Below are 27410 nucleotides of genomic sequence, written 5' to 3'. Positions count from 1 at the left end.
AGGAATCCCGGCCCCCATTCTCCAGGGCTGGTAGGAGAATGAAAACTCTGCTGCTCTTTCCCCACCTCCAACTGGGCTGGGCCCACCCTCCAGCGCCTGTTCCCCCTCTCAGTGCCAGTGCGGAGTCAATACCCAACACACGGGGTCAGAGATTGGGGACTGGAAACCCTCCCCATCCCCATCACTCCCCATCTCTGCTAAGCAACCTGCGCTGCTGCAACACCTCCAAATGTGAGATGAAAACACGCCCCAAGGCCACAGCAGGACCAGGGGGCTGGTTTCCAACTCTTCGCTATGAATGAGCAAGATCCCCAGTGGGTGTCAATGGGCCGTAGCTCCACTGAGTGAATGGGGCCAGATCTCAGCTGGGGTCAATGGGCCGTAGCTCCATTGAGTGAATGGGGCCAGATCCCAGCTGCGGTCAATGGGCCGTAGCTCCATTGAGTGAATGGGGCCAGATCCCAGCTGGGGTCAATGGGCCATAGCTGCAAGGGAGTCACTAAGGCCAGATCCCAGCGGGTGTGAGCCAGTGAAACTCATCTGAGGCTCCTTTGCACCAGCTGAATCCCTGGCTCACCCCTGGGGGTGTCAGTAACCTGGGGCTGCTGCTCCGACCCTGCCCACTGTCAGCCCTGATAAATGGCCACCTCCCCTACGCATGCGACGTTGGTGTCTCTCCAGTCCCTGAGCTGAGCAGTGACTCTGCCTTCGTCATTAAATGCTGGTTCTGCAGAGAACCCGGAGGAAACGCAGTGGATGGAAAACTCCCTCCTCCCTTTACCACATCTGGCTGAGCTTCCTCATTTCTCTTTCGCTTTGATGCTTTCTAGTTATGCTAGGCAGCTCTGAAGGTTGGCTGATGGGTTCTCCCCCGTCTTACACTTTGTTCCCCCAGATGGAGAATGTGGGGTGAATACCCTGATGGGAATGAGGGTCTTGGGGTTGAACTATTTGCATCAACAACCCTGCCCCATTCAATCCCCTCTCTGTACCCCACTTCCCCAGGTGGGGAGAATGTGGGGCAGTGAGAACCCAGCCCCACAGCTCCCTAGGGTGAGCATGTTACTGGCTAAGACTCCAACACCCCTCGGGAACTAGGGGAAAGTCCAGCAGGGACCAGAGGCTGCTCATTCCTTGGTGGTATCCAAACCCAGCTGTCCCTGGCCCCTCTCCCGTCCCGGGGAGGTGGGTGTAGAGCTCAGCCACTGGGAGAGGATCCGGCCATGCTGTGCTGGGCCCAGCAGGTACTGGGAAGGGGGTGCTGTTCCCACAAGTTTACTGAGAGCCCCCCACAGTATATCTGCTGTGAGTTATTTCACAGTCATGGGGCAGGAGGCAGGAAGGTGGGGCTGGGTTGAAGCCCTGAGTCAGTGCCTCCTTCCCCCATCTGTTCTTCCCCTCACTCCCTAGGAGTCTCCCCACTATCTCTATTCCAGACTCCTTGCCCGGCCCCCACACTCTGTGCCCCCCCCACACACACACTGTGTATCAGCTCGGCTCCTGGGCCTGTCCGAGGGATGAAATCCAAGTTTTACCAGCACTTGGGTGAAATCCCCAACCCCAGTAACTGGGACGAGGAGGAAACCAAGACTGAGCCGGGGCCCTACTCCTGTGACTACGCAATACACCAGGCTCCAGGAGAGGCCATGTCCTTGCTGAGCGACCCTCTCTCAATAGCAGCGCTGCTCTTTGCGTTGAGCCCCGGGGCCGACCTACCTGATCTCCTACATCACACACAACTCACACAGTACATTGGGTGGCAGGTCAATGCTGCACTGGGTGCAGTGTGGAAGTATCTAGGGCTGCAACTTCCTCTCCTCTCCTGGGGTGCAGCGCGGTGCTATGTCAGGGTGCAGTGTAGATTGGGGTGTGGTGTGATGCTAGATTGGGGTGCAGGGTCAGGTTGGGGTGCAGTGGAATTACCAGGGGCAACTATTCCTCCTGTGGGATCCCCCCCTCGCTCCAGTTAGCCAGTAACTACCTTCTCCCTGGCATCTCCTCCTCCCAGCTCTCTGAGCCCCTCCTCCTGCAGTGAAATCTCACCCCTTGTCTTTTCTGGTGGGATATTTTAGGGCTACGTATAACGATAAGCTGCCGCAGCCTCAGTCGCAGTCACCACTCAGCTGGGCGGCTGGACAGGCAGCAGCAGCTCAGGTGAGGAGGGGCTGAGGGCAGCTGACCACTAAGTTCCCTTCCCCTAAGACGAGAAGAGAAACAAGCACCTTGTACTTCGGTGGAAGGTCCTGACTGAGACACAGTCAGCCAGGCTGGAGCGAGCGGAATCGCCGACCGAAACCATCTCGAACACAGACCGGGCCTTGCTACAGCGAGTACTCGCCTCTCAGCTGCACGTTTTCACTTCGATTGACTTGTAACCGTCTCTGGCTTGGACTCTTCTCTTGGCATCACTGAACCCAGGGCCTGTTGTTACTGAACTTGGTTTATTTCAATCGAAACCAACCCATGGCTGGGGTGAAATTCAAGTCACTGGTAACTCCAGTTAATGTGTCCAGCAGCTGCGGACTGTCTCTTTAGAGGATCAAGCTGCTGTTATTATTTCTCTGGATGCTCCAGGAGAGGGCTGGACATTTCCAGGCAGAGGGTTCAGGAGAAATTTGGGCTGGGAGGTGTTGGGGTCCCTTAGCTAGTAATGATCCAGGCTGGCGGAGACTAGAGTGTGCCGGGGGGTTACCAAGTAGGCTGCTGCGGTTGGAGTTGGCTGTTGATCACACAGACACTCAGTAAACGGCAGGGCCGGCTCCGCCTTTTTTGACACCCCAAGTAGCGAAGTCAAAAAAAAAAAGATAAAGCCGCGATTGGCGGCACTTCAGCGGCAGCTCTACTGCGCCGCTTCCTTCTTCGGCGGCAATTCCCTGTGCTGTGCTGAGGGTTGCTAGGCCCGAGGGCCCAGAGAGTTTCCTGTGCTGTGTTCAGACATTCAATAAACCCTTCAGCTTTACGCCAGCTGAGTGTCACTCCGGTCTAGGGATCAGGGGGCATTGCTCCCTCTGGGTGTGGAGGCCCCGGGGGGCAGAGCGAGTGGAGACCCTGAGGGGGCCAAGGCGAGCGACAGCCGTGCTGAAGGCTCAGAGGGGTGCGGTTCCAGGAGGCAGAGAGGCCTACGGCTTAACCCCCGAGAGAGAGTGGGCCCCTGAGAAGGGCTGTGGCTCTGAAGGGGGTTCCCCCCAGGGACCATGTGGAGCCGAGAGAGCACGAGTCCTGTGAGTCCCTGACAGAGTCACAGAACCTCTAAATGTTAGTTTAAATCACACCCCAAGGCCACAGCAGGACCAGGGGGCTGGTTTCCGAGTCTTTGCTATGAATGAGCGAGATCCCCAGTGGGTGTCAATGGGCTGTAGCGCCATTCTGTGAATGGGGCCAGATCCCATCTGGGGTCAATGGGATGTAGCTCCATCGGAGTCAGTGAGGCCGGATCCCAGCTGGGTCAGTGGGACGTAGCTCCACTAGACTCAAAGGGGAAGGTCCCCAGCTGGTGTAAACCGATTTAACTCACTTTAGGTTCCTTTAGCCCCGCTGAGTCCCTAGCCCACCCCTGGAGGTGTTGGTTACCTGGGGCTGTTGCTCCAGCCCCTCCCACCAGTATCAGCCGTGGGAAAGACCAGCTCCCCTCGCACGCATGGGGAACCGGTGTCTCTCCAGTCCCTGAGCTGAGCAGTGACCACACCTGAGGCTTTGACTTCCTCTGCCTCCGTCAGAGGGGAGGGGCCTGTTCCCCTCCCTGCGTCCAGACAGGGCCAGCGGCTGAGCTAAGAACCCAGCTTCCAGCCCCGAGCGACCAGCTCAGCATGGTGCTAACTCTCCTACTGCCTCTGCTGGGTAAGTCACCTCCCTCGGTCCACATCCCTCCCTCTGTCAGTCTGCCTGGGGATCCTCCCACCCACGTCCCCCCATCCTTCTACTCCCTTCATCCTCTCCCCAGAGCTCTCACCCCCGCTCTTCTCTTCTCTTCCAGCCTCTCTCCAGATGCTCCCCAGGCCGGTGTCCCCTCAAGGTAACAACGTCTCCTGTCCTTGCTGAGATGCTCACAGTGGGGGTGGGGTCATGGACAATGGGGGTGGTGGCACGGATCCCCCTCCTCTCACACTGTGATGTTTGGCCATTCTAAAGAAGGGGGGATCCCCGGGTGCCCTCATGTTATCCACTGAGTGGGTCAGGCTGCCCCAGTCACAGGTGTCTCCTGTGGAACCTGCAGCAGCAGCAGCAGCTCCACTTCATGGGGGTGGGAGAGCGACCTCAGCTGATGGCTGTTTGGGGGGTCCATGTGGTGGGTCCCATAGGGAAGAAGATGCCCCCATCCCCATGAGCGCTACCCAGCCCCTCATTGTCAGCCCCAGTGGAGAGAGCGAGGGCTGGACGGGCCATGGAGACTGAGCACCCACCTCCCCATTACACTGAGTCCCCCCCGGGCAGGGGCCCATTGGGATGGGGCTGTGTGGAGGGGGGAGCTCTCTGTTCCCTAACTCTGAGCTCCCACACAGGGCTCAGGGTCAGGGGGCAGAGACCCAGCCCTGCCCAGCAGGACATTAACAGCAGGGTCTGCAGAGACCCCCAAGGAAATGCAGTGGGTAGAAAAACTCCCCCCTCCCTTCCCCACATCCGCCTGAGCTTCCTCATTTCTCTTTCTCTATGAAGCCTTCTAGCTACAGCTAGGCAGCTCTCATGGCCGGCTGATGGGTTCTTCCCCCTATTCTTCCCCTCCCCCCAGATAGAGAACTTGGGGTGAATACCCTGATGCAAATGGGTGTCTCGGGGTTGAAACATTTGCATTAACAACCATGCCCCCATTTGAACAGCCTTTCTCCAGGAGAATTAATGGGGGATCTTGAGGTGCCCCAGGTGGATAAAGGACCCTCCCATGCTCATCATCCCCTCACCTGCTCCCCCAGGATGGACACAGAGGGGGTCCTGGTGCTTCCCAGACACATGAAGGACCCTTCCCACCCCAGCTCCGTTCCTCATGCCCCTAATCCCTGGTGAGAAAGGCAGATTCTCTCCTTGCCTCCTTCCCTTTTCCCTGAATTGCTCCTTGTAACAGTCTTGTCCCACCCACCCTGTCATCTCCTCCGCGCACAGGATGGAGGAGCAGCAGATCTGGGGTCAGCGGGAGGATATGGGGGGAGCAGACTGTGGGATGGGGGGTGTTAACTTTCACAGATGGGGGGAGCTGGAATTTGCCCAGCCACACAAAGGGCGGGTCCATCTTATAGTGAGAGACCCCAGGAGCTGGAGGTGTTTAGAGTAACAAAGAGAAGGTTAAGAGGGAGTTGATCATAGTGCAGCAGTTCCTACATGGGAACAGAAATTGGGCAATCGACAGACAAAGATCTAACACGACCCAGTGCCTGGAAGCTGGAGCTAGACAAATTCAGGCTGGAAACACGGCACAGATACTAACAGTTAGGGGAATTCACCACTGGGACCGTTCCCCAGGGATCGTGGTGGATTCTCCAGCGCTGGCAACTTCTGAATCAAGCCTGAGGGCTTGGCTACACTTGCAAGTTAGAGCACAATAAAGCAGCCCTGGGTGCCCTAACTCCCAATGTGTCCACACTGGCAAGGCACATAGTGGGCCTGGACTCTGCAGCTGGAGCGCTCCTAGTAATCCACCTCTACGAGAAGCAGAAAGCTTGCTGCGGCCCGACTGAAATGTCCATGCGTCAATGTGAATAAGATGTTGCATTACTGCACTGTGATTGGCCTCCAGAAACATCTCATAATCCCCTGAAGTCAAGTGGCCTCTCTTCTTATTGTTTTGAAAGCTCTGTTTCTGACAGCCCACATGCTTATCTGCTCCAGGACTAAGCAACCATTAGTGTGGAATGCTCCTGTTGTGAGAGTGTGTGAGGGGGGTGGGGAGGGAGTCTGCTGCTGTCTGAACTTACAAGACAGCATGGTGACACACTCTCAGCCCCCCGAAACACACTGTCTCTCCCCCCACATACACACAACACACACCCTGTCACACTCCACCCCCACCCCACCACCATTTGAGAAGCACGTTGCAGCCACTTGCACACTGGGCTAGCTACCGCAATGTACTGCTATTACTGGCATTGCAAGAGCTGCTAATGTGGCCACACCAGTGCGCTTGCACCTGACAGTGTAAACACACGTCAGCGTTTTCCCTGCTGTGGTCTCCGAAGGCTGGTTTACCTCTCAGTGCTCTACATCTGCAAGTGTAACCAAGACTGAAATGTTTCTCTCAGAGATCTGCTCTAGGTCACAGAGGTGTCAGTTCAGGGAGGTCCTAGGGCCTGGGTGACACAGGGGGGTCAGACTCCATGATCACAATGGTCCATTCTGGTCTTGGGATCTATGGAAAGATCCCAGAGAGAGAGAGAGAGAGAGAGAGAGAGAGAGAGAGAGAGAGAGAGAGAGAGATGGGCGGTGGTTTATTTGCCGTGGTGTATTTCCCAGGGTGGGGGGTGGGAGCTGGGCAGTGAGATGAGGCTGGTCTGTGATCATGTCTTTCCAGGGCCATCTCTGCCCCCTTCTCCCTTCTCCTCATTCCATCGTGGCCTCTCCCTCTGCACTGACCCCTCTGCCTCTGTTCCAGCTCACCCGCCAGCCCCCACGCTCTCCCGGAACCCCTGGTACACAGTGTATCTCCCAGGGGAACGTGCTACTCTCAGGTGCTTGGCTCCTCAGCATGGGCAGGTTTCGGGAGACAGATTCTTCTATCAGAAAGGGCAGCAGGGTCCCAGTGTGGTCCTCAGCACTAATGCAGGAGCGTGGCTGGAACTTTGTTCTCCAGGTGGTCAATGCTGGCTGCCTTCCTGCAGAGGGTGGGACATCCATGGTCATTAGTTGCTAGGCACCAAATGTCCAGGCGGTTGGAGTGATCATTGTCTTCTCGAGCTCTCCATGGGAATGGGGCGCCAAGATCCAGGCGGCTAGGCCTTACTCACACCCGGATCTCTGCGTCTCTGCAAAGACTAAACAACATTTTCCCTCTACCTAGTTAGCCATGCAGCACGTAGGGGAACCTGAGACATGCACAGTAATCAGGGGAAATATTATGGAAAAGCCCCATATGGTCACACACCCCAACACTTCAGCTTCACCCCTTCTCTGGTCAGGGCCACTCCCAGGATCTTAGACATTCTGTAGTGGGCAGAGGTGTTCCACCTGATCAACAAAAAATGGCACTGCTACAGGGAAGTTTACAACCCTGGGGTCCCAGGTGGGCACTGCTGTGGGGAGGCTCACAGTGCTAAGCACTGTCACAGAAGGAAGGAACTGCAGGACGTTATCTATTCAACTCTCCTGCTCAAAGCAGGATTAATCCCCAGACAGATTATCACCCCAGATCCCTAAATGGCTCCCTTAAGAACTGGACTCATCACCTTGCGTTTAATCAGACCAATGGTCAAACCCCTGAGCTATCCTCCCTACTGTAACTCTGCAGCCCTGTGGCTGCCTGGATTCCTCGGTCATGGTTTCTATTGAGGGAGGGATTGGTTTCTATCATGTTACAACAACCCCCTGCTGGCGCCAATATGCCAGGATCCCCTATTGCCACGTGTATTGAAGGGGAAGGTGCTCCACTGAGGTGCTCAGCACCTGGCAGCCAAAAAACAATAGGATACAAAGTTCCTCTATCAAGTCAGGGATTTGGTCTCTGAAGAGGTCGCTGGTCTCAGTGGAGTGGCCGGCTGATGCTCACAGCTGAGACAGAGACCACCCGTCCCTTACCCCTGCTGTGCACTGGGCAACCCAGTAAAGCCAGTGGATCCCACACAGAGAGGCTCACTCTCCTGCTGGGTAACATGTGAACACAGTGCAGGGTTGGGGTTCAGTGAGGTATAGGGGTGCAGGGTGTTTCCCACAGCGAAATCTCAACACCCCTGTAATTTCTGAGATGAATTTGACTCTAAAGTCCTAGGTCCTTCCAGAGATCCCTGCTGCGTGTGACTCATCTTCTGTATCTAACACTGACCCCTGTTTTCCAGACCCTCCGTGGCCCCAACCCTCTCCCTAAGCCCTGATCTCTCCGGGTACCTCTCCAGAGAGCCTGTTCCCCTCACACACGGGGCTGTCCCTGGGGTCACTAACTTGCAGGATTCCAATGTGCCGAGCTCTGCAGCTCCTGTTACTCCTCTTAGTGCCAGTGGGGGGTCAATACCCATCACACGGGGTCAGGGATTGGGGACTGGAAACCCTCCCCAGCCCCATCACCCCACGTCTGGGCAAACGCTCCCTGCGCCACAGCAGAACCTCCAAACCTCCAAACATTGGTTTAAAACACCCCAAGGGCCGGACCAGGGGGCTGGAATCAGAGACTTCGCCGTGAATGAGCGAGATCCCAGCTGGTGAGAATCACCCAAACCTCCAAAGGAGTCTCTGGGTAGAGCCAGATCAGTGTAAATGTAGCTCCACGATAGTCAAGGGGGCCACATCCTCAGCTGGTGTCCATAGGCCATGGATCCATTCAGTCAGTGGGACAGACCCCAGGTGGCCACATGGATGATGGGCCGCAGCAGTACCCAGGGCTCTGAGGCACAAAGCTACGACCTGCCCTTAGTGCAGGGAAGCCTGGTCTGTGCCTGCTGGGGCAGCTCCCCGACACCCCCGGCCTCAGCCACACAAGCCCTCCCCTACCAGCCCCTGCAGGCTGAGCTGGCCCTGGGAAGGAGCTGCCCCGCAAGGAGGAGACGTTGCTCCCACTGGGTCCCTGGCAGTGAGATCTCTGCTGCTGATTGTTTGCATGGCCCAGCGAGGACGTGGTTCCTGGGCACTGAGCCCTTTCCCTCTAGTGCTCTTTCCTTGGCTTCTCCTCTGCTTCTGAGTAACCAGCCTCCCAAGTAGGAACCGTCTCCTCCCCCGACCCCCTTGTCTGTTCCAGACCCCGACCCGGCTCCCCAGCTCACCGTGTCCCCACAGCAGACTGTCTACGTAACTGGAGAAGCTGTGACCCTGACGTGCTCTGTGTCCGGGACGTCCATTGTGTCCGGGGTCCGGTTCTTCAGAGGTGATCAGGAAATTCAACGGGAGGAACTCCCCTCACTCCAGTACAGTTACACCGACTCGATTCAGCTCTCAGGGGTGTCTGGATTGCGAGCTGTAGCGTACACCTGTGAATCCTGGAAGACAGAGTCTGGGCGAGAAATCGCATCAGAGAGGAGCCAATCGATCTCCATAGCAGTGACAGGTGAGTCCCCCGTCTCCTGCTGTTTACTGGCCCCGTGGAGGGGTTTCTCTGCTCCACGCATGGGGTGAGAGAGCCTGGTCACCCAGCTCTGGGCTGGGTACCTCACTGGGGAGCCTGTTCCCCTCACATGCTGGGCTGCCCCTGGGGTCACAAAGCTGCAGGATTCCAATTTGACGTGATGGGGGCCTGGAGCATCTCAGCTGGGGGCTCATTGTGGGGTAGCTTCCCTCAAACCCTGAATGTCAGAGGGCCAGGGGGGGCTCTGGGTCATGCACCAGCGTGTATGGGATACGCCTGTCTGACCGGGAGAGCCCAGCTGGGAAGAACTATCCCCTCTCCTCCAACCTGGAGGAGGCGGCACTGGGCAGGTAGATCGGGGTGGTGTGTTGGTGTTAGGGACTTTGTTCGTCTATATACCCGTCCTCCTCACTTTGTGGTGGTTCCCCCCTCGATCTCCGTTCCAGAGCTTCCACCACCCCACACTCTCTCTTGGCTGCCTGCACCCCATCTCTGTCCAAGGGGAATCAGTCACCCTCAAATGCTCGGCTCCCAGGAGTGAGAGGGTGACGGGATACAGGCTCCTCAACCACAGAGCATAGCAGATCCCCAAAGGAGTCTTCAGCCAGGGCACCTCAGTGATCAGCACGACTTACTCAGCAGAGAGCGTGTGTGACGCTCCCCGGGAACACCCAGGGCCTGCGGCATATTCCTGCCACCTGCCCTTAGCGTGAGGAAGCCTGGTCTGTGCTTGCTGGGGGCAGCTCCCCGACATCCCCGTCCTCAGCCGCACAAGCCCTCCCCTCCCAGCAGGGTCAATACCCATCACACGGGGTCAGGGTTTGGGGGCTGGAAACCCTCCACATCCCCATTACTCCCCGTCTGTGCAAACGTTCCCTGCAATGCAGCACAAACATTAGTTAAAACACACCCCAAGGGCCCAGTGGGACCAGGGTGCGGGTTTCAGAATCTTCACCATGAGAGACCAAGATCCCAGCTGGTGAGAATAAAAAAAACCTCGAAATGAGTCTATGGGTTCAGCAAGATCAATGAAAGTGAGCCTGAGCTCCTTTGGAATCACTATGGCCGGATCCCAACTGGCGTGTGTGTGATGGTCCCCAGGGGGTGCCCGGGGCTCTGAGGCACCTCGCTATCATCTGCCCTTAGTGCAGGAAATCCTGGTCTGTGCCTGCTGTGGGCAGCTCCCCAACACCCCCAGATAGACTAGCCCTCCCCTCCCAGCCCCTGCAGGCTGAGCGGGCCCTGGGCAGGAGCTGCCCCTTCAGATACAAAGGAGGGGACGCTGGTCCCACTGGGTCCACAGGCACTGCTGCTCAGTGTTTGCATGGACTGGTGGGGACGTGATCCCTGGGCACTGAGCTGGGGCTGGCTGGGGTCTTTCTCCAGGATCCCTCCCTCTTCTGCTCTTCACTGGCTCTTCCTCTGCTTCTGTGCAGGGGCAGCCCTAGGCATCAGCAAAGCAAGCACCTGCTTGGGGCAGCCCATTTGCAGGGGTGGCAGCCGGCAGGGATCCAGCCTGGGAGCTGAAAACCAACAGGGGGCTCTGGGAGCTGTAGTACCTTGGTTAGCTCCCTGCCTATAGAGCCAGCCAGGGAGCAGGGAAAGAACCACATTTCCCAGCATTCCCTTGGCCCCTACCAACTGGAAAGGAAGGAGGGGGACCTCATGCGGCAGCATGCTGTGAGTGCTGTGAATGGTAGGGGGACCATATTTTAACATTCAATAAACAGGACACTCCACGGGGAGGGAAGCCCCACCCTGCCACCATCCACTCCCTCCGACTGCCCCCCACAGAAACCCCAACACATCCAATCCCCCTGCTCCCTGTCCCCTGATTGCCCCTTCCGGGACCCCTGCCCCTAACTGCCCTTGGGACCCCACCCACTATCTAAGCCTCCCTACTCCTTGTCCCCAACTGCCCCCTCCTGAGACCCCCCTCAACTCCCCTCCTATGACCCCACCCCCTACCTGTCCCCTGACAAATCCCTGGGAATCCCATGCCTATCCAACCGCTGCCTGTTCCCTGACTGCCCCCCCGAACCTCTGACCCATCTAAGCCACCTTCTCCCTGCCCCTGACTGCCCTCCCGAACCTCCGCACCATCCAACCCCACCCTGCTCCCTGTCCCTTGACTGCCCCCCAAAACCTCCCACCCCTTCTCCAACCCCCGAGTCCCCTTACTGTGCCACTCAGACCAGCGTGTCTGGCTCCGCGCAGCGCCAGACATGCTGCTGCATACATGCTGCCATGCTCCCCCGCGGAGCCCACAGCCTCCCCCCTCGCACCAGCACCTGCCTTCCAGATTTGAACACCTCAAAATTCAGGAGTGCTCAAGCTCAGTTTGGGCAGTTGTTACTTCATTTCTCCCAAATCAAATATACTGTAACTTGATCCACTGTAACTTGCTGTAGAAAAAGTAGGATAAAATTGAGCAAGAAATGCTTCCCAGTGGTTATTAGGACTGGAATTTCTATTTTCAACAGCCATTGCCTTTTTGCTTGTTTGTTTGTTTAAAAGGAAGACAGTGATATTGCAATGGCAAATTCCCCATAGAAAGAAAGAGTGGAACAAAAGAATAAGGCACCTCAACTTTTCCTCATTTATGGAGGACAGTCTTATATTATGCATCCAGATATCCTCCAATCACACAAGCTGAAAATTGTTCCACTTTACTGCACCTCTATAACCATATGGAAACAAGTCCTGTCTGTGTTCTGTGCACATCCAAAATTCCAGCTGAATGACCCGCCCTGGGAGTGAGTTACCAGTGACCCAGGGCTGAGGCGGAAGGAGGGTGCAGGTGGGGGAGGGAGCCCAGGGCCGCGGTGGCAGGGGGGGAGCCCAGGGCTAGGAAGGAGGGCAACCAAATTTCTTTTTGCTTGGGGCGGCAAAAAACCTAGAGCCAGACCTACTTCTGTGTCACCAACCTCCCAAGTAGCCATCTCCTCCCCTTACCCCCTGCTCTTCTCTAGGCCCCATCCCAGCTCCCCAGCTCACCGTGTCCCCGCAGCAGCTTGTCTACACAACTGGAGAAAATGTGATCCTGACGTGCTCAGTTGCCAGGGCGCCCACCATATCCGGGGTCCGGTTCTTCAAAGACAACCAGAATATCCAATCCAAGAAACTCCCCTCACCTCGGTACAGATACACCGACTCGATTCAGCTGTCAGGGGTGTCTAGAGCGCAAGCTGGCGTGTACAGCTGTGAATCCTGGAAGACAGAGTCTGGGCGAGAAATCGCATCGGAGAGGAGCCAATCGATCTCCATAGCAGTGGCAGGTGAGTCCCCTGCTTCCTGCTGTTTGCTGGCCCAGTGGTGGGGTGTTTCTGCTCTGTGCATGGGGTGAGACACCATCCGGTCATTCAGCTCTGGGCAGGGACACCAACCTGGTCAGATTCAACCCCCCATTCCAGACCTTCCACCACCCCACACTCTCTCTTGGCTCCCTGCACCCCATCTCTATCCGAGGGGAGTCAGTCACTATGAGTCATCTGAGCGGAGTCAGCCACACAAGCCCTCCCCTCCCAGCCCATGAAGGCTCAGCTGGCGCTGTCAGGAGCTGCCCTCCCCCACACCTCAGGTACCAAGAAGGGGACATTGGTCCCACTGGGTTTCCCAGCAGTGAGATCCCTGCTGCTCAGTGTTTGCATGGCTCAGTTTGTAACATCTGCCCCTCACCTCCCAGGTCCTTCCACAGATCTCTGCCAGGTGTGACCATCTTCCGTATCTAACGCTGACCCCTGTTTTCCAGCCCCCTCAGTGGCCTGGTCCTGCCCCTTGAGCCGTGGTCTCCCCAGGTACCCCCCTGGAGAGCCGGTTCCCCTCACAGGCTGGGCTGCCCAGGATCACCAACTTGCAGGATTCGGATGGAACAAGCTCTCCAGCTCCTGTTACCCCTCTTAGTGCCAGTTCAGGGTCAATACCCATCCTACGGGGTCAAGGTTTGGGGACTGGAAAAGCTCCCCATCCCCATCACTCCCTGTCTGTGCAAATGCTCCCTCTGGTGCAGTAGAAACATTTGTTTAAAACACAGCCCAAGGGCCCAGTGGAACCAGGGCTGGTTGATTCTCCCCAGGGGGTGCCCAGGGCTCTGAGGAACCTCCCCGCCCTTAGTGCAGGGAAGCCTGGTCTGTGCCTGCTGGGGTCAGCTCCCCAACACCCCCGGCCTCAGCTTTCAGCCCCCCCCCTTTCAGCCCCTGCAGGCTGAGCTGGCCCTGGACAGGGGCTGCCCCCCTCAGGTACCAAGGAGGGGACACTGGTCTCAAGAGGTTCCCCGGCACTCAGGGCCAGTGCACAGTAGCGTAGCTGGTGGGATTCAGTGGAAGCAGCTGCTTCTGCTCAGGCCGGCAGGCGCGGAAGTGGCTCCTGCCGGCCGCGCTGCCCACCGCACGGCCGGAGGAGCCGCGGGGCAGCAGGGTGGCATGGAAGCGCAGGAGGGAAGGTGAGCAGGGTGGGGGGGCTGGTCTGGGGGCGTGGCCATGGGGGGAGCCAAGGGGGTGTGGCCGGGGGGAGTCAAGAGGAGGTGCCTTTTTTATGTTTTTTGCTCCCCCTAAGCTGAAAACCTGTCTACGCCACTGCCGGTGCAACCCAGTAGGCGACCTAGGGGGTTGCCTAGGGCACTAACATTTGGGGGGCGGTGACCACAGCGGTCAGATCTTCGGACACCCCGGTCATTGGTGGTATTTCACAGGCAGGACCTTCCGCCACCTCTGTCAGGGGCGGCATTTCGGGAGCGGGACCTTCTGCCGCGTAGGGCACCAAAAAAGCTGGTGGCGCTCCTGCCGGCAGTGAGATCTCTGCTGCTCGGTGTTTGCATGGCCCGGTGGGGACGTGGTCCCTGGGCACTGAGCTGGGGATGGCTGGGGTCTGTGTCCAGGATCCCTCCCTCCTCTGCTCTTCACTGGCTCTTCCTCTGCTTCTGTGTCACCAGCCTCCCAAGTAAGAACAATCTCCTCCCCGACCCCCTTGTCTTTTCCAGATCCCGACCCGGCTCCCCAGCTCACCGCGTCCCCGCAGCAGCCTGTCTACATAACCGGAGAAGCTGTGACCCTGACGTGCTCAGCTACAGGGGCACCTACCATGTCCGGGGTCCGGTTCTTCAGAGACAACCAGAAAATCCAATCCAAGAAACTCCCCTCACCTCGGTACATATACATCGACTCGATTCAGCTGTCAGGGGTGTCTAGAGCGCAAGCCGGCATGTACAGCTGTGAATCCTGGAAGACGGAGTCTGGGCGAGAAATCGCATCGGAAAGGAGCCAATCGATCTCCATAGCAGTGACAGGTGAGTCCCCTGTTTCCTGCTGTTTGCTGGCCCAGTGGTGGGGTTTCTCTGCTCTGTGCATGGGGTGAGACACCACCTGGTCATTCAGCTCTGGGCAGGGCCACCAACCTGGTCAGTTTCAACCCCCCATGTCTAATTAGTGACACTCCCTGCATCTCTGGCTCCTCTAGTGGGTTTTCGGCGGGCTATAGAGCTGCTTTGGGTTTCAGGGGCTCCCAGCCAGCAGTAACATCTAAAGCTTGTCAGTGTCAGGCCCTGATGTCAGACACACCATGGGTGGCGGGGGGTGTTGGGTGCCCCAACAGCAGGGAGAGGCTCCTAGCTGATCAGTAAAGTTTGTCACTTAAATGGCACTGCTCTGGGGCAACTTTCAGTCCTGTCATCCTGGCTCACAGGTCATCTAGTTCTACGTCCTCAGCCCTGCTGCTTCATTCATAATTATCAGGAGTGGGGTCATTCTCTGGTGTCACCTTGACCCCCTACCAGCACCAGTTCACCAGGATCTCTATGGCCCATGTCTATGGGAGGGGAAGATGCTACCTTGAGGTGCTCAGGCCCCGGGCATGAAAGCACCATTGGGTACGAATCATTCTCTCAAAGCAGGGGTTTGGTCTCTGAAGAGGTCCCTGGTCCCAGTGGAGTGACCGGAGGATGCTCACAGCTGAGGCAGAGACCACCCGTCCCTTACCCCTATTGGGCACTGGGCAACCCAGTCCAGCCAGCAGATCCCACACAGAGATGCCCGGCATCCTGCTGGGTAACATGTTGGCAAAGTGCAGGGTTGGGGTTCAGTGAGGTGCCGGGGTTCAGGGAGTTTCCCACAGAGAAGTCTCCAAACCTCTGTAATACCTGAGATTAATGTAACCTGGTAACATCTGCCCCTCACCTCCTAGGCCTTCCAGAGTTCCCAGCTTTGCATGACCCTTCTTATGTATCTAACACAGTCCCCTGTTTTCCATACCCCCCTGCAGTCCTGTCCCTCTCCCTGAGCCCTGATCTCCCTGGGTACCTCCCCGGAGAGCCTGTTCCTCTCACATGCTGGATCCCGGAGGTCAAAAAGCTGCAGGATCCAATTCGACGCAGTGGGGTCATGGAACATCTCAGCTGGGGGCTCACCCGGAAATAGCTTCCCTCAAACCCTGAATCTCACAGGGCCAGGGGGCTCTGGGTCATGCACCTGCTTGTACTGGATACACCCGTCTGACCGGGAGATCCCAGCTGGGAAGAACCAGCCCCTCTCCACCAGCCTAGGGGAGGCGGCACTGGGCAGGGAGATCAAGGTGGTTTGTGTGTGTTAGGGACTTTGTTCATCTATCTGCCCGTCCTCCTCACTTTGTGGTGGTTCCCCCCTCAATCTCCATTCCAGACCCTCCACCACCCCCACGCTCTCTCTTGGCTCCCTGCACCCCATCTCTATCCGAGGGGAGTAAGTCACTCTGAGTCATCTGAGGGGAGTCAGCCACACAAGCCCTCCCCTCCCAGCCCATGAAGGCTCAGCTGGCGCTGTCAGGAGCTGCCCTCCCCCCCCCCACACACACCTCAGGTACCAAGGAGGGGACATTGGTCCCACTGGGTTTCCCAGCAGTGAGATCCCTGCTGCTCAGTGTTTGCATGGCTCAGTTTGTAACATCTGCCCCTCACCTCCCAGGTCCTTCCACAGATCTCTGCCGGTTGTGACCATCTTCTGTATCTAACGCTGACCCCTATTTTCCAGCCCCCTCAGTGGCCTGGTCCTGTCCCTTGAGCCGTGGTCTCCCCGGGTCTCCCCCTGGAGAGCCGGTTCCCCTCACAGGCTGGGCTGCCCAGGATCACCAACTTGCAGGATTCGGATGGAACAAGCTCTCCAGCTCCTGTTACCCCTCTTAGTGCCAGTGTGGGGTCAATACCCATCCTATGGGGTCAAGGTTTGGGGACTGGAAAAGCTCCCCATCCCCGTCACTCCCTGTCTGTGCAAATGCTCCCTCTGATGCAGTAGAAACATTTGTTTAAAACACAGCCCAAGGGCCCAGTGGAACCAGGGCTGGTTGATTCTCCCCAGGGGGTGCCCAGGGCTCTGAGGAACCTCCCCGCCCTTAGTGCAGGGACGCCTGGTCTGTGCCTCCTGGGGTCAGCTCCCCAACACCCCCGGCCTCAGCCACACAAGCCCCCCCCCCTTCCAGCCCCTGCAGGCTGAGCTGGCCCTGGACAGGGGCTGCCCCCCTCAGGTACCAAGGAGGGGACGCTGGTCTCAAGAGGTTCCCCGCCACTCAGGGCCAGTGCACAGTAGCGTAGCTGGTGGGATTCAGTGGAAGCAGCTGCTTCTGCTCAGGCCGGCAGGCGCGGAAGTGGCTCCTGCCGGCCGCGCTGCCCACCGCACGGCCGGAGGAGCCACGGGGCAGCAGGGTGGCATGGAAGCGCAGGAGGGAAGGTGAGCAGGGGGGGGGGGCTGGTCTGGGGGCGTGGCCATGGGGGGAGCCAAGGGGGCGTGGCCGGGGGGAGTCAAGAGGAGGTGCCTTCTTTATGTTTTTTGCTCCCCCTAAGCTGAAAACCTGTCTACGCCACTGCCGGTGCAACCCAGTAGGCGACCTAGGGGGTTGCCTAGGGCACTAACATTTGGGGGGCGGTGACCACAGCGGTCAGATCTTTGGACACCCCAGTCATTGGTGGTATTTCACAGGCGGGACCTTCTGCCGCCTCTGTCAGCGGTGGCATTTCGGGAGCGGGACCTTCTGCCGCGTAGGGCACCAAAAAAGCTGGTGGCGCTCCTGCCGGCAGTGAGATCTCTGCTGCTCAGTGTTTGCATGGCCCAGCGGTGATGTGGTCCCTGGGCACTGGGCTGGGGCTGGCTGGGGTCTGTGTCCAGGAACCCTCCCTCCTCTGCTCTTCACCGGCTCTTCCTCTGCTTCTGTGTCACCAGCCTCCCAAGTAGGAACATTCTCCTCCCCCGACCCCCTTGTCTTTTCCAGACCCACTCCCAGCTCCCCAGCTCACCGTGTCCCCGCAGCAGCCTGTCTACGTAACCGGAGAAGCTGTGACCCTGACGTGCTCAGCTACAGGGGCGTCCACCATGTCCGGGATCCGGCTCTTCAGATACAACCAGATAATCCACTCCATGAAACTCCCCTCACCCCGGTACAGTTACACTGTATCTTTTCGACTGTCAGGGGTGTCTGGATGGCAAGCCAGAGTGTACAGCTGTGAATCCTGGAAGGCAGTGTCTGGGCAAGAAATCACATCAGAGAGGAGCCAACACATCTCCATTACAGTGACAGGTGAGACACCCTCCTGCCCCCCATCTCCTGCTGTTTGCTGGCCCTCTGGTGGGGGTCTCTCTCCTCTATTCATGGGGTGAGACAACGCCCGGTCACTCAGCTTGGGACAGGGCACCCACCGGGTCAGTGTCACTCCCTGGCTTTCTGGATCCTGTGGTGGGTTTTGGGGGGGCATTGGTGCTATTTTAAGTTTGGGGGATCCCAGGCAGCAGTACATTTGACAAAAGTGGAGACGGTTATTGAAACAAATCTCAAATCTCCCCACTCTCTGGTCACTGTCAGGCCCTGGCATCTGACATGCCGCGTGGGGAGAGGGTCCCAGCTGATCACTAAAGCTGATCACTAAGAGGGCACTGCTGTGGGGCAAGCTCACAGCTCTGGGCACTGCTGAGGGGAGCTCGCAGCCCTGTTCTCCTGGCTCACAGGACCCAGCCCTGCTGCTTCTTTCATGATCATCATCAGGAGTTGGATCCGTTTCTCTTGTCACCCCTGCCCCCTGCTGTCACCAATACACCAGGATCCCCTACTGCCCATGTCTATGGGAGACAAAGGTGCACACTGAGTTGGTCAGGCTCCGGGGGTGAAAGCGCCATAAGAGCCAAATTCTTCTCTGAAAGCAGGGATCTGAGCTGCAAAGAGGTCCCCGGTCCCAGTGGAGTGACCGTCTGATGCTCACACCCGAGACAGGGACCAGCCGTCCCTTAGCCCTGCTGTGCACTGGGAAACCTATTCCAGCCAGCAGATCCCACGCCGGGAGGCCCTGCCTCCATATGGGTAACATGTGGGCACAGTGCAGGGTTGGGGTTCGGGGAGGTACAGGGGTGCAGGGAGTGTCCCACAGAGAAGTCTCCAGCCCCCTCTAATCCCTGAGATGAATGGAACCTGGTAACATCTGCCCCTCCCCTCCCAGGCCTCCCAGAGATCCCAGCCGGGTGTGACATTCTTCTGTAACTAACCCTGATCCCTCTTTTTCCAGACCCCCCTGCAACTCTGTCCCCCTCCCTGAGCCCTGATCTCTCTGAGTACCTCCCTGGAGAGCTTGTTCCCCTCACAGGCGGGGCTGCCCCTGGGGTCACAAAGATGCAGGATCCAATTCGACGCGGTGGGGGCCTGGAGCATCTCAGCTGGGGGCACATCTGGGAGTAGCTTCCCTCAAGCCCTGAATGTCACAGGGTCGGGGGGCTCTGGGTCATGCACCTGCATGTACTGGATACACCCGTCGGACCAGGAGATCCCAGCTGGGAAGAACCAGCCCCTCTCCACCAACCTGGGGGAGGCGGCAGGGAGATCGTGGTGGTTTGTGTGTGTTAGGAACTTTGTTCACCCATTTCCTCGTCCCCCTCACTTTATGGAGGTTCCCCCCTCAATCTCCATTCCAGACCCTCCACCACCCCACACTCTCTCTTGGCTCCCTGCTCCCCATCTCTATCCGAGGGGAGTCAGTCACCCTCAAGTGCTTGGCTCCCAGAAGTGAGAGGGCGACGGGATACAGGTTCCTCAATCACAGAGCGGAGCAGATCCCCAAAGGAGTCTTCAGCCAGGACACCTCAGCGATCAGCACGACTTACTCAGCAGAGAACGTGTGTGACGCTCCCCAGGGACACCCAGGGCTTGGGGCATGTTCCTGCCACCTGCCCTTAGCGTGAGGAAGCCTCATCTGTGCTCTCTGGGGGCAGCTCCCTGACTGCCTGGTCTCAGCCGCACAAGCTCTCCCTTCCCAGCCCCTGCAGGCTGAGCTGGCCCTGGGCAGGAGCTGCCCCCATCAGGTACCAAGGAGGGGACGCTGGTCCACCTGGGTTCCCCAGCAGTGAGATCTCTGCTGTTCGGTGTTTGCATGGCCTGCGGGGACGTGGTCCCTGGGCACTGAGCTGGGGCTGGCTGGGGTCTGTGTCCAGGATCCCTCCCTCCTCTGCTCTTCACTGGCTCTTCCTCCGCTTCTGTGTCACCAGCCTCCGAAGTAGGAACCGTCTCCTCCTCCGACCCCCTTGTCTTTTCCAGACCCACTCCCAGTTCCACAGCTCACCAAGTCCCCACAGCAGCCTGTCTACATCACTGGAGAAGCTGTGACCCTAACGTGCTCAGCTATAGGGGCACCCACTGTGTCCAGGGTCCGGTTCTTCAGAGACAGCTGGATAATCCACTCCAAGGAACTCCCCTCATCTCAGTACAAATACTCTGAGTCAATTCAACTGGCGGGGGTGTCTGGATTGCGAGCTGGAAAGTACAGCTGTGAATCCTGGAAGACAGTATCTGGGCAAGAAATCGCATCGGAGAGGAGCCGACCCATCTCCATCGCCGTGACAGGTGAGACCCCCCCCCCTTTCCTGCTGTTTGCTGGTCCCATGGCGGGGTCTTTCTCCTCCATTCATGGGGTGAGACACCACCCGTTCACTCAGCTCCTGACAGGGCCACCAACTCCCCCATGTCTGGTTAGTGTCACTCCCAGTATCTCTGGCTCCTCTAGTGGATTTGGGGGTGAGGGGGCTATAGTGCTGCTTTGTGATTCAAGGACTCACAGCCAGCAGTCACATCTGGAAAGTGGGGGCCATCTCTTGTCAGTGTCAGTCCCTGATTTCAGACACACCATGGGGAGAGGGGGATTGGGCACCCCAACAGCGGGGAGAGGCTCCTAGCTGATCAGTAAAGTTTGTCACTTAGAGGGCACTGCTCTCGGGCAACTTTCAGCCCTCTCATCCTGGCTCACAAGTCATTGAGTTCTATGCCCTCAGCCCTGCTGCTTCATTCATAATTGTTAACAGAACTGGGATCAATTTCTGATGTCACCCTGACCCCCTACCGGCACCAGTTCACCAGGATTCCTACGGCCCATGTCTATGGGAGGGGAAGGTGCTGCTCTGAGGTGCTCGGGCCCCCAGCATGAAAGCACCATTGGGTACGAATCCTTCTCTCAAAGCAGGGATTTGGCCTCTGAAGAGGTCCCCGGTCCCAGTGGAGTGACCGGCTGATGCTCACAGCTGAGACAGAGACCACCCGTCCCATACCCCTGCTCTGCACTGAGCAACCTAGTCCAGCCATTGGTCCCACACAGAGATGCCTGGCCTCCTGCTGGTAATGTGGGCACAGTGCAGGGTTCTGGCTCAGTGAGGTTCAGGGGTGTAGGGAGTTTCCCAAGGAAATTTCTCCATCCCCCTGTAATTCCTGAGATGAATGTAACCTGGTAACCACTGCCCCCCAGCTCCCAGGCCCTTCCAGAGATCCTTGTCAGGTGTGACCTTCTTCCATATCTAATGCTGACCCCTGTTTTCCTGACCCCACTGCAGCCCCATCCCTCTCCCTGAGCCCAGACCACTCCCGGTACTTGCCCAGTGAGCCTGTTCCCCTCACATGCTGGGCTGCCCCTGGGTTCACAAAGCTGCAGGATCCAATTCGACATGGCAGCAGGATGGAGCATCTCAGCTGGGGGCTTATCCGGGGCAGCGTCACTCACCCCTTGAGGATCAGAGCTCTGGGGTCTCTGGGTCATGCACCTGTCTGTACCGGGTACCCCATACAGCCGGGAGATCAAACCTGGGAAGAACCAGCCCATCTCCATCAGCCTGGGTTCGGTGGCAGTGGGCAGTAAGATCGGGGTGGTTTGTGTCTGTGTGTGTCAGGGACTTTTCTCATATATCTCCCCTCCTCCTGTTGTGGGGGTCCCCCTCTCTATCTCTATACTAGACACTGCAGCTCCCCCCACCATGCTCTCTCTAGACCCGCTTCACCCCATCTATATTTGAAGGGAGATGGTCATGCTCAGGTGCTTGGGTCTAAGGAGTGAGGAATCAACAGGGGATATAAATTATTAAATCAAAGAGGGGGACGGATTCCAACAGGGTCTCCAGCCAGGACACCTGGCTGATCAGCACAACTTACGCAGCAGACAGCGAAGCGCACACCTGTGTGTCCTGGAGAGTGGAGCATGGACATAAGCTCCCATTTGAAAGGACCCCTCCTGTCCTGGTGTCAGTGATGGGTGAGATCCCATTTCCACCTGCGGATGGGAGAGACATAAGAGTCATCACTGGGGAGGCCTCTTCTCCATCCCTTCCCAGCTACAGCCAGGAACTGTGCTGCTGCAGCCCCAGACCATGATCCCAGTTCTCCCAGTGCCCCCTGCCTCTCCCCAGCCAGACTGCCCAGAGAGCCATTGGCAGAGCCTGGGACTTTCTCCTCTCCCCCTCTGCACTGACCCCTCTGCCCCAGATGCTCCTCTCCACAGAACAATCGTCTTCCCCTCCCTCTGCTCTCCAGACCAGCTCCCACCCTCTCTGCTTTCCCTTCCCCCAACTCATTCCTCTTAGGCACGGACCTCGCAGCCAAGGAAGGGAGTTGAACTCTGACGTGGCCCCCATCTCAGCCAGGATGGGCCAGCTGGAATTCACAGCTGAGGCACGAAACCAGAGCCCCAGACCTGGATAATCCAGGCCAGTCAATGGATCATAGCTCATACTTCATAGGTTGCCCGGCCAGAAAGGATCACTGTCTTCATCTTGTCTGACTTCCAGCATCGCACAGGGCAGAGAACTGGAGCAGGACCAGCGCTAACATCCCTCTGGCCCCCATTCCTGCCTCTTCTGATTCCACTTCTGCTTATTATCCTCTCGTCTTACTTCCATGCTGGACTCTAGTCTTTAAATTTACATCTGCTCCTTTTACTCCCCTCCTCTTCCGCCCCCTCTTTGCTCTTTCATGCTCCCAATGAGCCTCATACTACAACATTCAGGCCTAACATGGCTGCCCAACTGGGAAAATGGCCTCCTCACTGCCTGACATGACCACGTGACTGGCTACATGGCTGCTATTCTGATGCCAACACACCCACAAAATAAGGCTGCTCAGCACGGCCCAGGACACATTTATCCAATATGGCTGCCTGATTTCCAATATGGCCGCCCTTCAGAGAGCAGCACCACCTATGGCTACTCAGCATAGCCAGGACATGGCTGCCAAACAGAAACAGATCTGGGCATCCAACATGGCCAACTTGTGCCTCTCCCCTCTGGGAAGGTAGACTCCCACCAAGACCACCCAGCTCCTAGTCAGTCTGGCCAGAGTGGGCGAGATCTGCAGAGAGAACTGGGCCCTCCCTATCTACCGAGATCTCTGTAAATATCAGGGGCTGGAACATTAGTAATGGAGGGGTGAGAGAAAATGAGTCATGGCCCGGTGCCCCTGGCCACCTGCTGACCCCCATGTCACAGCCCCACATTGTATCTGAAGGAAGCAATTCCTACCCCAGCCAGCTCTCAACCATTTGTGTGGGGAGCCCCTCAGGTTCCTGAAGAGAAGCATGAGACACTGGAGAGAGAATAAAGTTCAGCTGTAAATAAACTGAATTCTGGGCACCCTCTCCACTTTCTCCACCGCCATGCCTCTGCTGAACCCCTGTCCTTTTTTAATCCCCACAGATCCCCCTCCCCAGCCTTCACTGAGCATGAATCCCCCATCCGGAGTGGTGAGCAAAGGGCTCCCCCTTTTCATCACGTGCACAGCCCCCAGGGATGATGGTCAGCTGAGGTTTCACTTCTACAAGCTCGTTCCTGGGAATGTGGGGTCTGAGATCAGCACCACAGAGTCCAGCACCAGCTCTGTGAACATCTCTGTGCACAGCATCCTGCAGGCCGGTCCCAACAACACTGGGGAATTCACCTGCGGGTATGAGGAGAACGTGGGTGGGAGGTGGATCCCATCCCCCAGAAGCCAGGCCGTAACTGTCACTGTTACAGGTGAGACTTCCCTAATTTCTTAATCCAGCTCCTGGTTTGCTCCCATTGGAGGGGAACCATCCCCTGGAACTCTCCTGGGAAATGGGGTCGGATGAGGTGACAGATTTCACATGCAGATAGAAACCAAAGTGGAGATGAACCTTCACACACACACACACCCTTTCTATCTATGATACTTCAATGGCGCATGTGGCCTATTATCTGAACTCCTCACAGTGTTGTTAATGGATTTAGCCCCTCAGTGCCCTTTTTAGAGATGGGGAATAGAGGCAAAGAGAAGATGAGCCCCCACAGGGGGGCTGCAGGATAGCAGGGAATTGACCCCCCATAGCCAGTGTTGAAGGCCAGCCCCATAACCGCTGGACCATCCTTCCCCTCTTTGGAAGGGGAGCAGCCTGTTACAGACGGAATGTGTGTAGACAATATAGTGAGAGGTTGTCGTCACAGCAAATTTGTTTTAAGGGCGGATTCCTCTGTGGGCCCCAGACCTTTTGCCAGGGCTGCCTGGCTGTTCTCATGTCCCCTTCCCTCCCTTTTCTTTGTCTGCAGCATTAACAGCTTCACACTATACCCGTGACATTCTGCTGGGAACTGGTGGTGTCTTGCTTCTGACTGGAGCCCTGGCTGCTCTCATCTGCTATTGCCATAGGAAGAAAAGAGGTGAGTGAAAGGGGATGTGATCTCCCACCTGCTCCTGCAATATGGTCTCCTCAAAAACTATTCTGTAGTTATCAGTGTAAATAGTTTTAAACCATTAACAACCACAAAGAGTCCTACCACCGTGTGGGTACGGAAACCAAATTCTAAAATATGCCTGGTAAACGAGGTAGGTACCTTTCAATGAGAAGACAAAGTACAATAAGAAGCTAGAGTCAGGGCCGGCTCCAGGCACCAGCCGACCAAGCACGTGCTTGGGGCGGCACCTTGGAAGGGGCGACCAATCTTCGGGTGGCAGGGCGGCACTCGGGATTTTTTTTTTGGTTCAGTGGGGTGGTTCTCAAGGTTTTTTTGTTTGTTTCGGCTGGGCAGTGCTCAGGGGTTGTTTGTTTCAGCGGGGCGGGGCGGTGCTCAGGGGGCTTGTTTCGGCGGCGCAGCGCTGGGGAGGTTGTTTGGGCGGCTCAGTGCTCAGGGGAGTTGTTTCAGTGGGGCGGGATGTCGCTGGGGGGGTTGTTACTGCACAGCGGGGCAGTGCTTCGTGGGGGTTGTTTCAGCAGTGTAGCACGGCACTCGGGGAGGGTTGTTATGGTGGAGTGGCTTTTCTTTTTTTTTCTTTTTTTTTGCTTGGGGCAGCAAAAAACTTAGAGCCAGCCCTGGCTAGAGTTCTAAAAAAATATTTATAGGCTTTCCAATGTGTAGCGATACATGTCCGACATGTCAAATAACCAACTCAGCTGCAGTTTGATTGAAGACAAATCATTTTATTTGATGTGAGCGCTAAGACCTTTGGTTGTGGTTAGGGCGAAGTGAGGGGTAAAATAATTTAAAATGTGCAGTCGCCTTCATGCCTCTGGGCTGCGAAAATATAGCTTTAAACAAATTCAGATAAATTGTTGGACCGTTTTCCCCCTGTGCCCTGGCAGAAGCTCCAGAATCACACAGGCACTGAAATCAATAGTTACAAAGCTGAGTTTACCTTCTTCTTTCTCAAGGTTGCACATTGTAGCTAGGCATTGCCTCACAATCTCTCCCCACTTCAGCTCTGTTCTCATCTGGTTCTGTTTTAGTTCCAAAGCCTCTGAGAAGCACCAAGGGATCTGAGCCCAGAGAACACACCAGGAACCCGGATCCTGGTTGCAATAATAAGGGATCAAAAGCCACAGGTGCCGGAGCAGAGCGGATGGAAAAGGTAACATGAAGGGATTTATAGGCTAAGCTTCAAACCCCAGCACAGTCCAACCACCTGGAAACGGCAAGGCCTGAATCTTTTGCCCAGTCCTGAGATGCAGCTGCCTCTCTGGGATGGGACAGCCAGGTAACAGCCACAAAGAGATGCTGCACAGGGTTTGCTCACACAGGAGGCAGGGCTGGGAATTCGTCATCCCTTTCACCATCACCCCAAACCTCCATTGAATCACAGAAATGTGGGGCTGTAAGGGACCTCAAGAAGTCATCTAGTCCAGCCCCCTGTGCTGAGGAAGGATTACTTCAACATAGACCATCCCAACAGGATGTCCAACGGTTCTTAAAAACCTCCAATGATGGAGATTCCACATCCTCTCTACGTCACCTGTTCCAGAGATTAACTACCTATAGAGAGCAGCAAAGAGTCCTGTGGCACCTTATAGACTAACAGACGTATTGGAAATTTCCAGGGGCAGGTATATACCTGCCCCTGGAAATTTCCACTACATGCATCTGATGAAGTGGTTATTCACCCACGAAAGCTCATGCTCCAATACATCTTTTAGTCTATAAGGTGCCACAGAACTCTTTGCTGCTTTTACAGATCCAGACTAACACAGCTACCCCTCTGATACCTTTAGAGACTGAAAGTTTCTCTTAATATCTAACGTAAATCTCCCTTGCCACATATTAAGCCCATTACATCTTGTCCTACCTTCAGTGGATACAGAGAACAATTGAGCACTGTCCTCTTTGTAATGTCATATTAAAAGATGGTTATCACATTCTCCTCTCAGCTTTCCCATCTCTGGACTAAACATGCCCAATTCTTCTACCCTTTCCACATAGGTCGTATTTTCTGAACTTCTGAGAATTTTTGTTGCTCTTCCCTGGACCTTCTCCAGTTTGTCCACATCTTTCTTAAATGAGTCACACAAAACTCAGCACAAGTCTCCAGCTGAGTCCTCACCAGTGCTAAGTGGGACAACAGTTACCTCCTGTGTCTTACATACGACAGTCCTGTTCATATACCCCAGAATGAGATTAGCCTTTTTCTCAGCAGCATCTCGTGCTGTTACTGATCTGCAATTTGTGCTCCACTAGAACTCCTTTCCTGCAGTGCTGCTGCCGTACAAGTTAAACCCCTTCTGTCCTGCTGCCTTTAATTTTTCCTTCCTAAAGGGGGTACTTTGCGCTTTGCTGAATTCCTTTTACCTGATTTCAGTGGAATTCTCCCTTTTTTGAGTTCACTTTGATCTTGTCCTCCAATGTCTTTGCAACCACCTATTTTATAGGTGTACTCTCCACTCCAGCACCCAGGTGCTTAGCGTCTGTGCACCCCTCCCCCTCACCATGTCTCTTTCCTCCCCCACCAGGGCTCAGAAGTCACCTACGCGCTCATAGAATTCCCGGCCTCACAGGCCCACAGGACCCAGAAGACAAAAAAACCAAAACCTGCTGAAGCTGAGCATGTGCTGTATAGTGAGGTGGTGACAACGCACACCTGGAAGGCAACTAAATAAGGAAGGGAAACCCTCTATATGTCTCTCTGCATCTTCTCCCCCTCCTCCAGGCATCCATATCCTTAACAAATAAAAGGCAGTTTAAAACAAATAAAAGGAAGTTCTTCACGCAGCGCACAGTCAACTTGTGGAACTCCTTACCTGAGGAGGTTGTGAAGGCTAGGACTATAACAATGTTTAAAAGGGGACTGGATAAATTCATGGTGGCTAAGTCCATAAATGGCTATTAGCCAGAATAGGTAAGAATGGTGTCCCTAGCCTCTGTTCGTCAGAGGATGGAGATGGATGGCAGGAGAGAGATCACTTGATCATTGCCTGTTAGATTCACTCCCTCTGGGTCACCTGGCATTGGCCACTGTCGGTAGACAGATACTGGGCTAGATGGACCTTTGGTCTGACCCGGTACGGCCTTTCTTATGTTCTTATGTTCTTAACCCTTTATGCCCCAAGAGGCCTTTAATGGGCACACCCAAAACACCATTGATAGAATATTTAGCCAACCAGCATCTTGTCAGGTATCATGTAAAAACTGGTAACCCGTTGGTCATGAACACCACTGTGTGGTGTATGCGCAGATTGTGTAGAAAGAGTTAC

At 56.2% G+C, this 27410-nt stretch overlaps 2 protein-coding genes across 2 annotated transcripts; both read left to right on the top strand.

Annotated features, from left to right (window-relative positions):
• The first annotated feature begins 1517 nt into the window (after positions 1 to 1517).
• Positions 1518 to 20606, top strand: LOC120380900 (peroxidasin homolog). Its single transcript, XM_039498801.1, has 10 exons — positions 1518 to 1747; positions 2073 to 2154; positions 3717 to 3837; positions 3974 to 4012; positions 8867 to 9172; positions 12163 to 12468; positions 14169 to 14474; positions 17420 to 17725; positions 19724 to 20029; positions 20485 to 20606. The coding sequence occupies exons 1-10, from the start codon at positions 1518 to 1520 to the stop codon at positions 20604 to 20606; spliced, it is 2124 nt and encodes a 707-aa protein (XP_039354735.1).
• Positions 20607 to 23148: 2542 nt separating this feature from the next.
• Positions 23149 to 26877, top strand: LOC120380212. Its single transcript, XM_039497725.1, has 4 exons — positions 23149 to 23451; positions 24001 to 24111; positions 25176 to 25297; positions 26670 to 26877. Exons 1-4 carry the CDS (start codon positions 23160 to 23162, stop codon positions 26814 to 26816), a joined length of 672 nt encoding a protein of 223 aa, XP_039353659.1. The 5' UTR covers positions 23149 to 23159; the 3' UTR covers positions 26817 to 26877.
• The last annotated feature ends 533 nt before the right edge of the window (positions 26878 to 27410 follow it).

The sequence above is a fragment of the Mauremys reevesii genome, linkage group 13 (genome assembly GCF_016161935.1).
Source record: "Mauremys reevesii isolate NIE-2019 linkage group 13, ASM1616193v1, whole genome shotgun sequence".
NCBI lineage: Eukaryota > Metazoa > Chordata > Testudines > Geoemydidae > Mauremys > Mauremys reevesii.
The sequence above is the reverse complement of the archived record's forward strand: the minus strand, read 5'-3'. Positions and strand labels throughout refer to the sequence as shown.

Bases quoted from the DNA above. Each gene is read 5' to 3' on its own strand.
- LOC120380900 (XM_039498801.1), top strand. From the start codon at position 1,518: ATGAAATCCAAGTTTTACCAGCACTTGGGTGAAATCCCCAACCCCAGT. The intron at 1,748-2,072 runs GTACATTGGGTG...GGGATATTTTAG, and splicing joins CATCACACACAACTCACACA to GGCTACGTATAACGATAAGC. The intron at 9,173-12,162 runs GTGAGTCCCCCG...GCTCTTCTCTAG, and splicing joins GATCTCCATAGCAGTGACAG to GCCCCATCCCAGCTCCCCAG.
- LOC120380212 (XM_039497725.1), top strand. From the start codon at position 23,160: ATGAATCCCCCATCCGGAGTGGTGAGCAAAGGGCTCCCCCTTTTCATC. The intron at 23,452-24,000 runs GTGAGACTTCCC...CTTTGTCTGCAG, and splicing joins CGTAACTGTCACTGTTACAG to CATTAACAGCTTCACACTAT. The intron at 24,112-25,175 runs GTGAGTGAAAGG...GTTCTGTTTTAG, and splicing joins TTGCCATAGGAAGAAAAGAG to TTCCAAAGCCTCTGAGAAGC.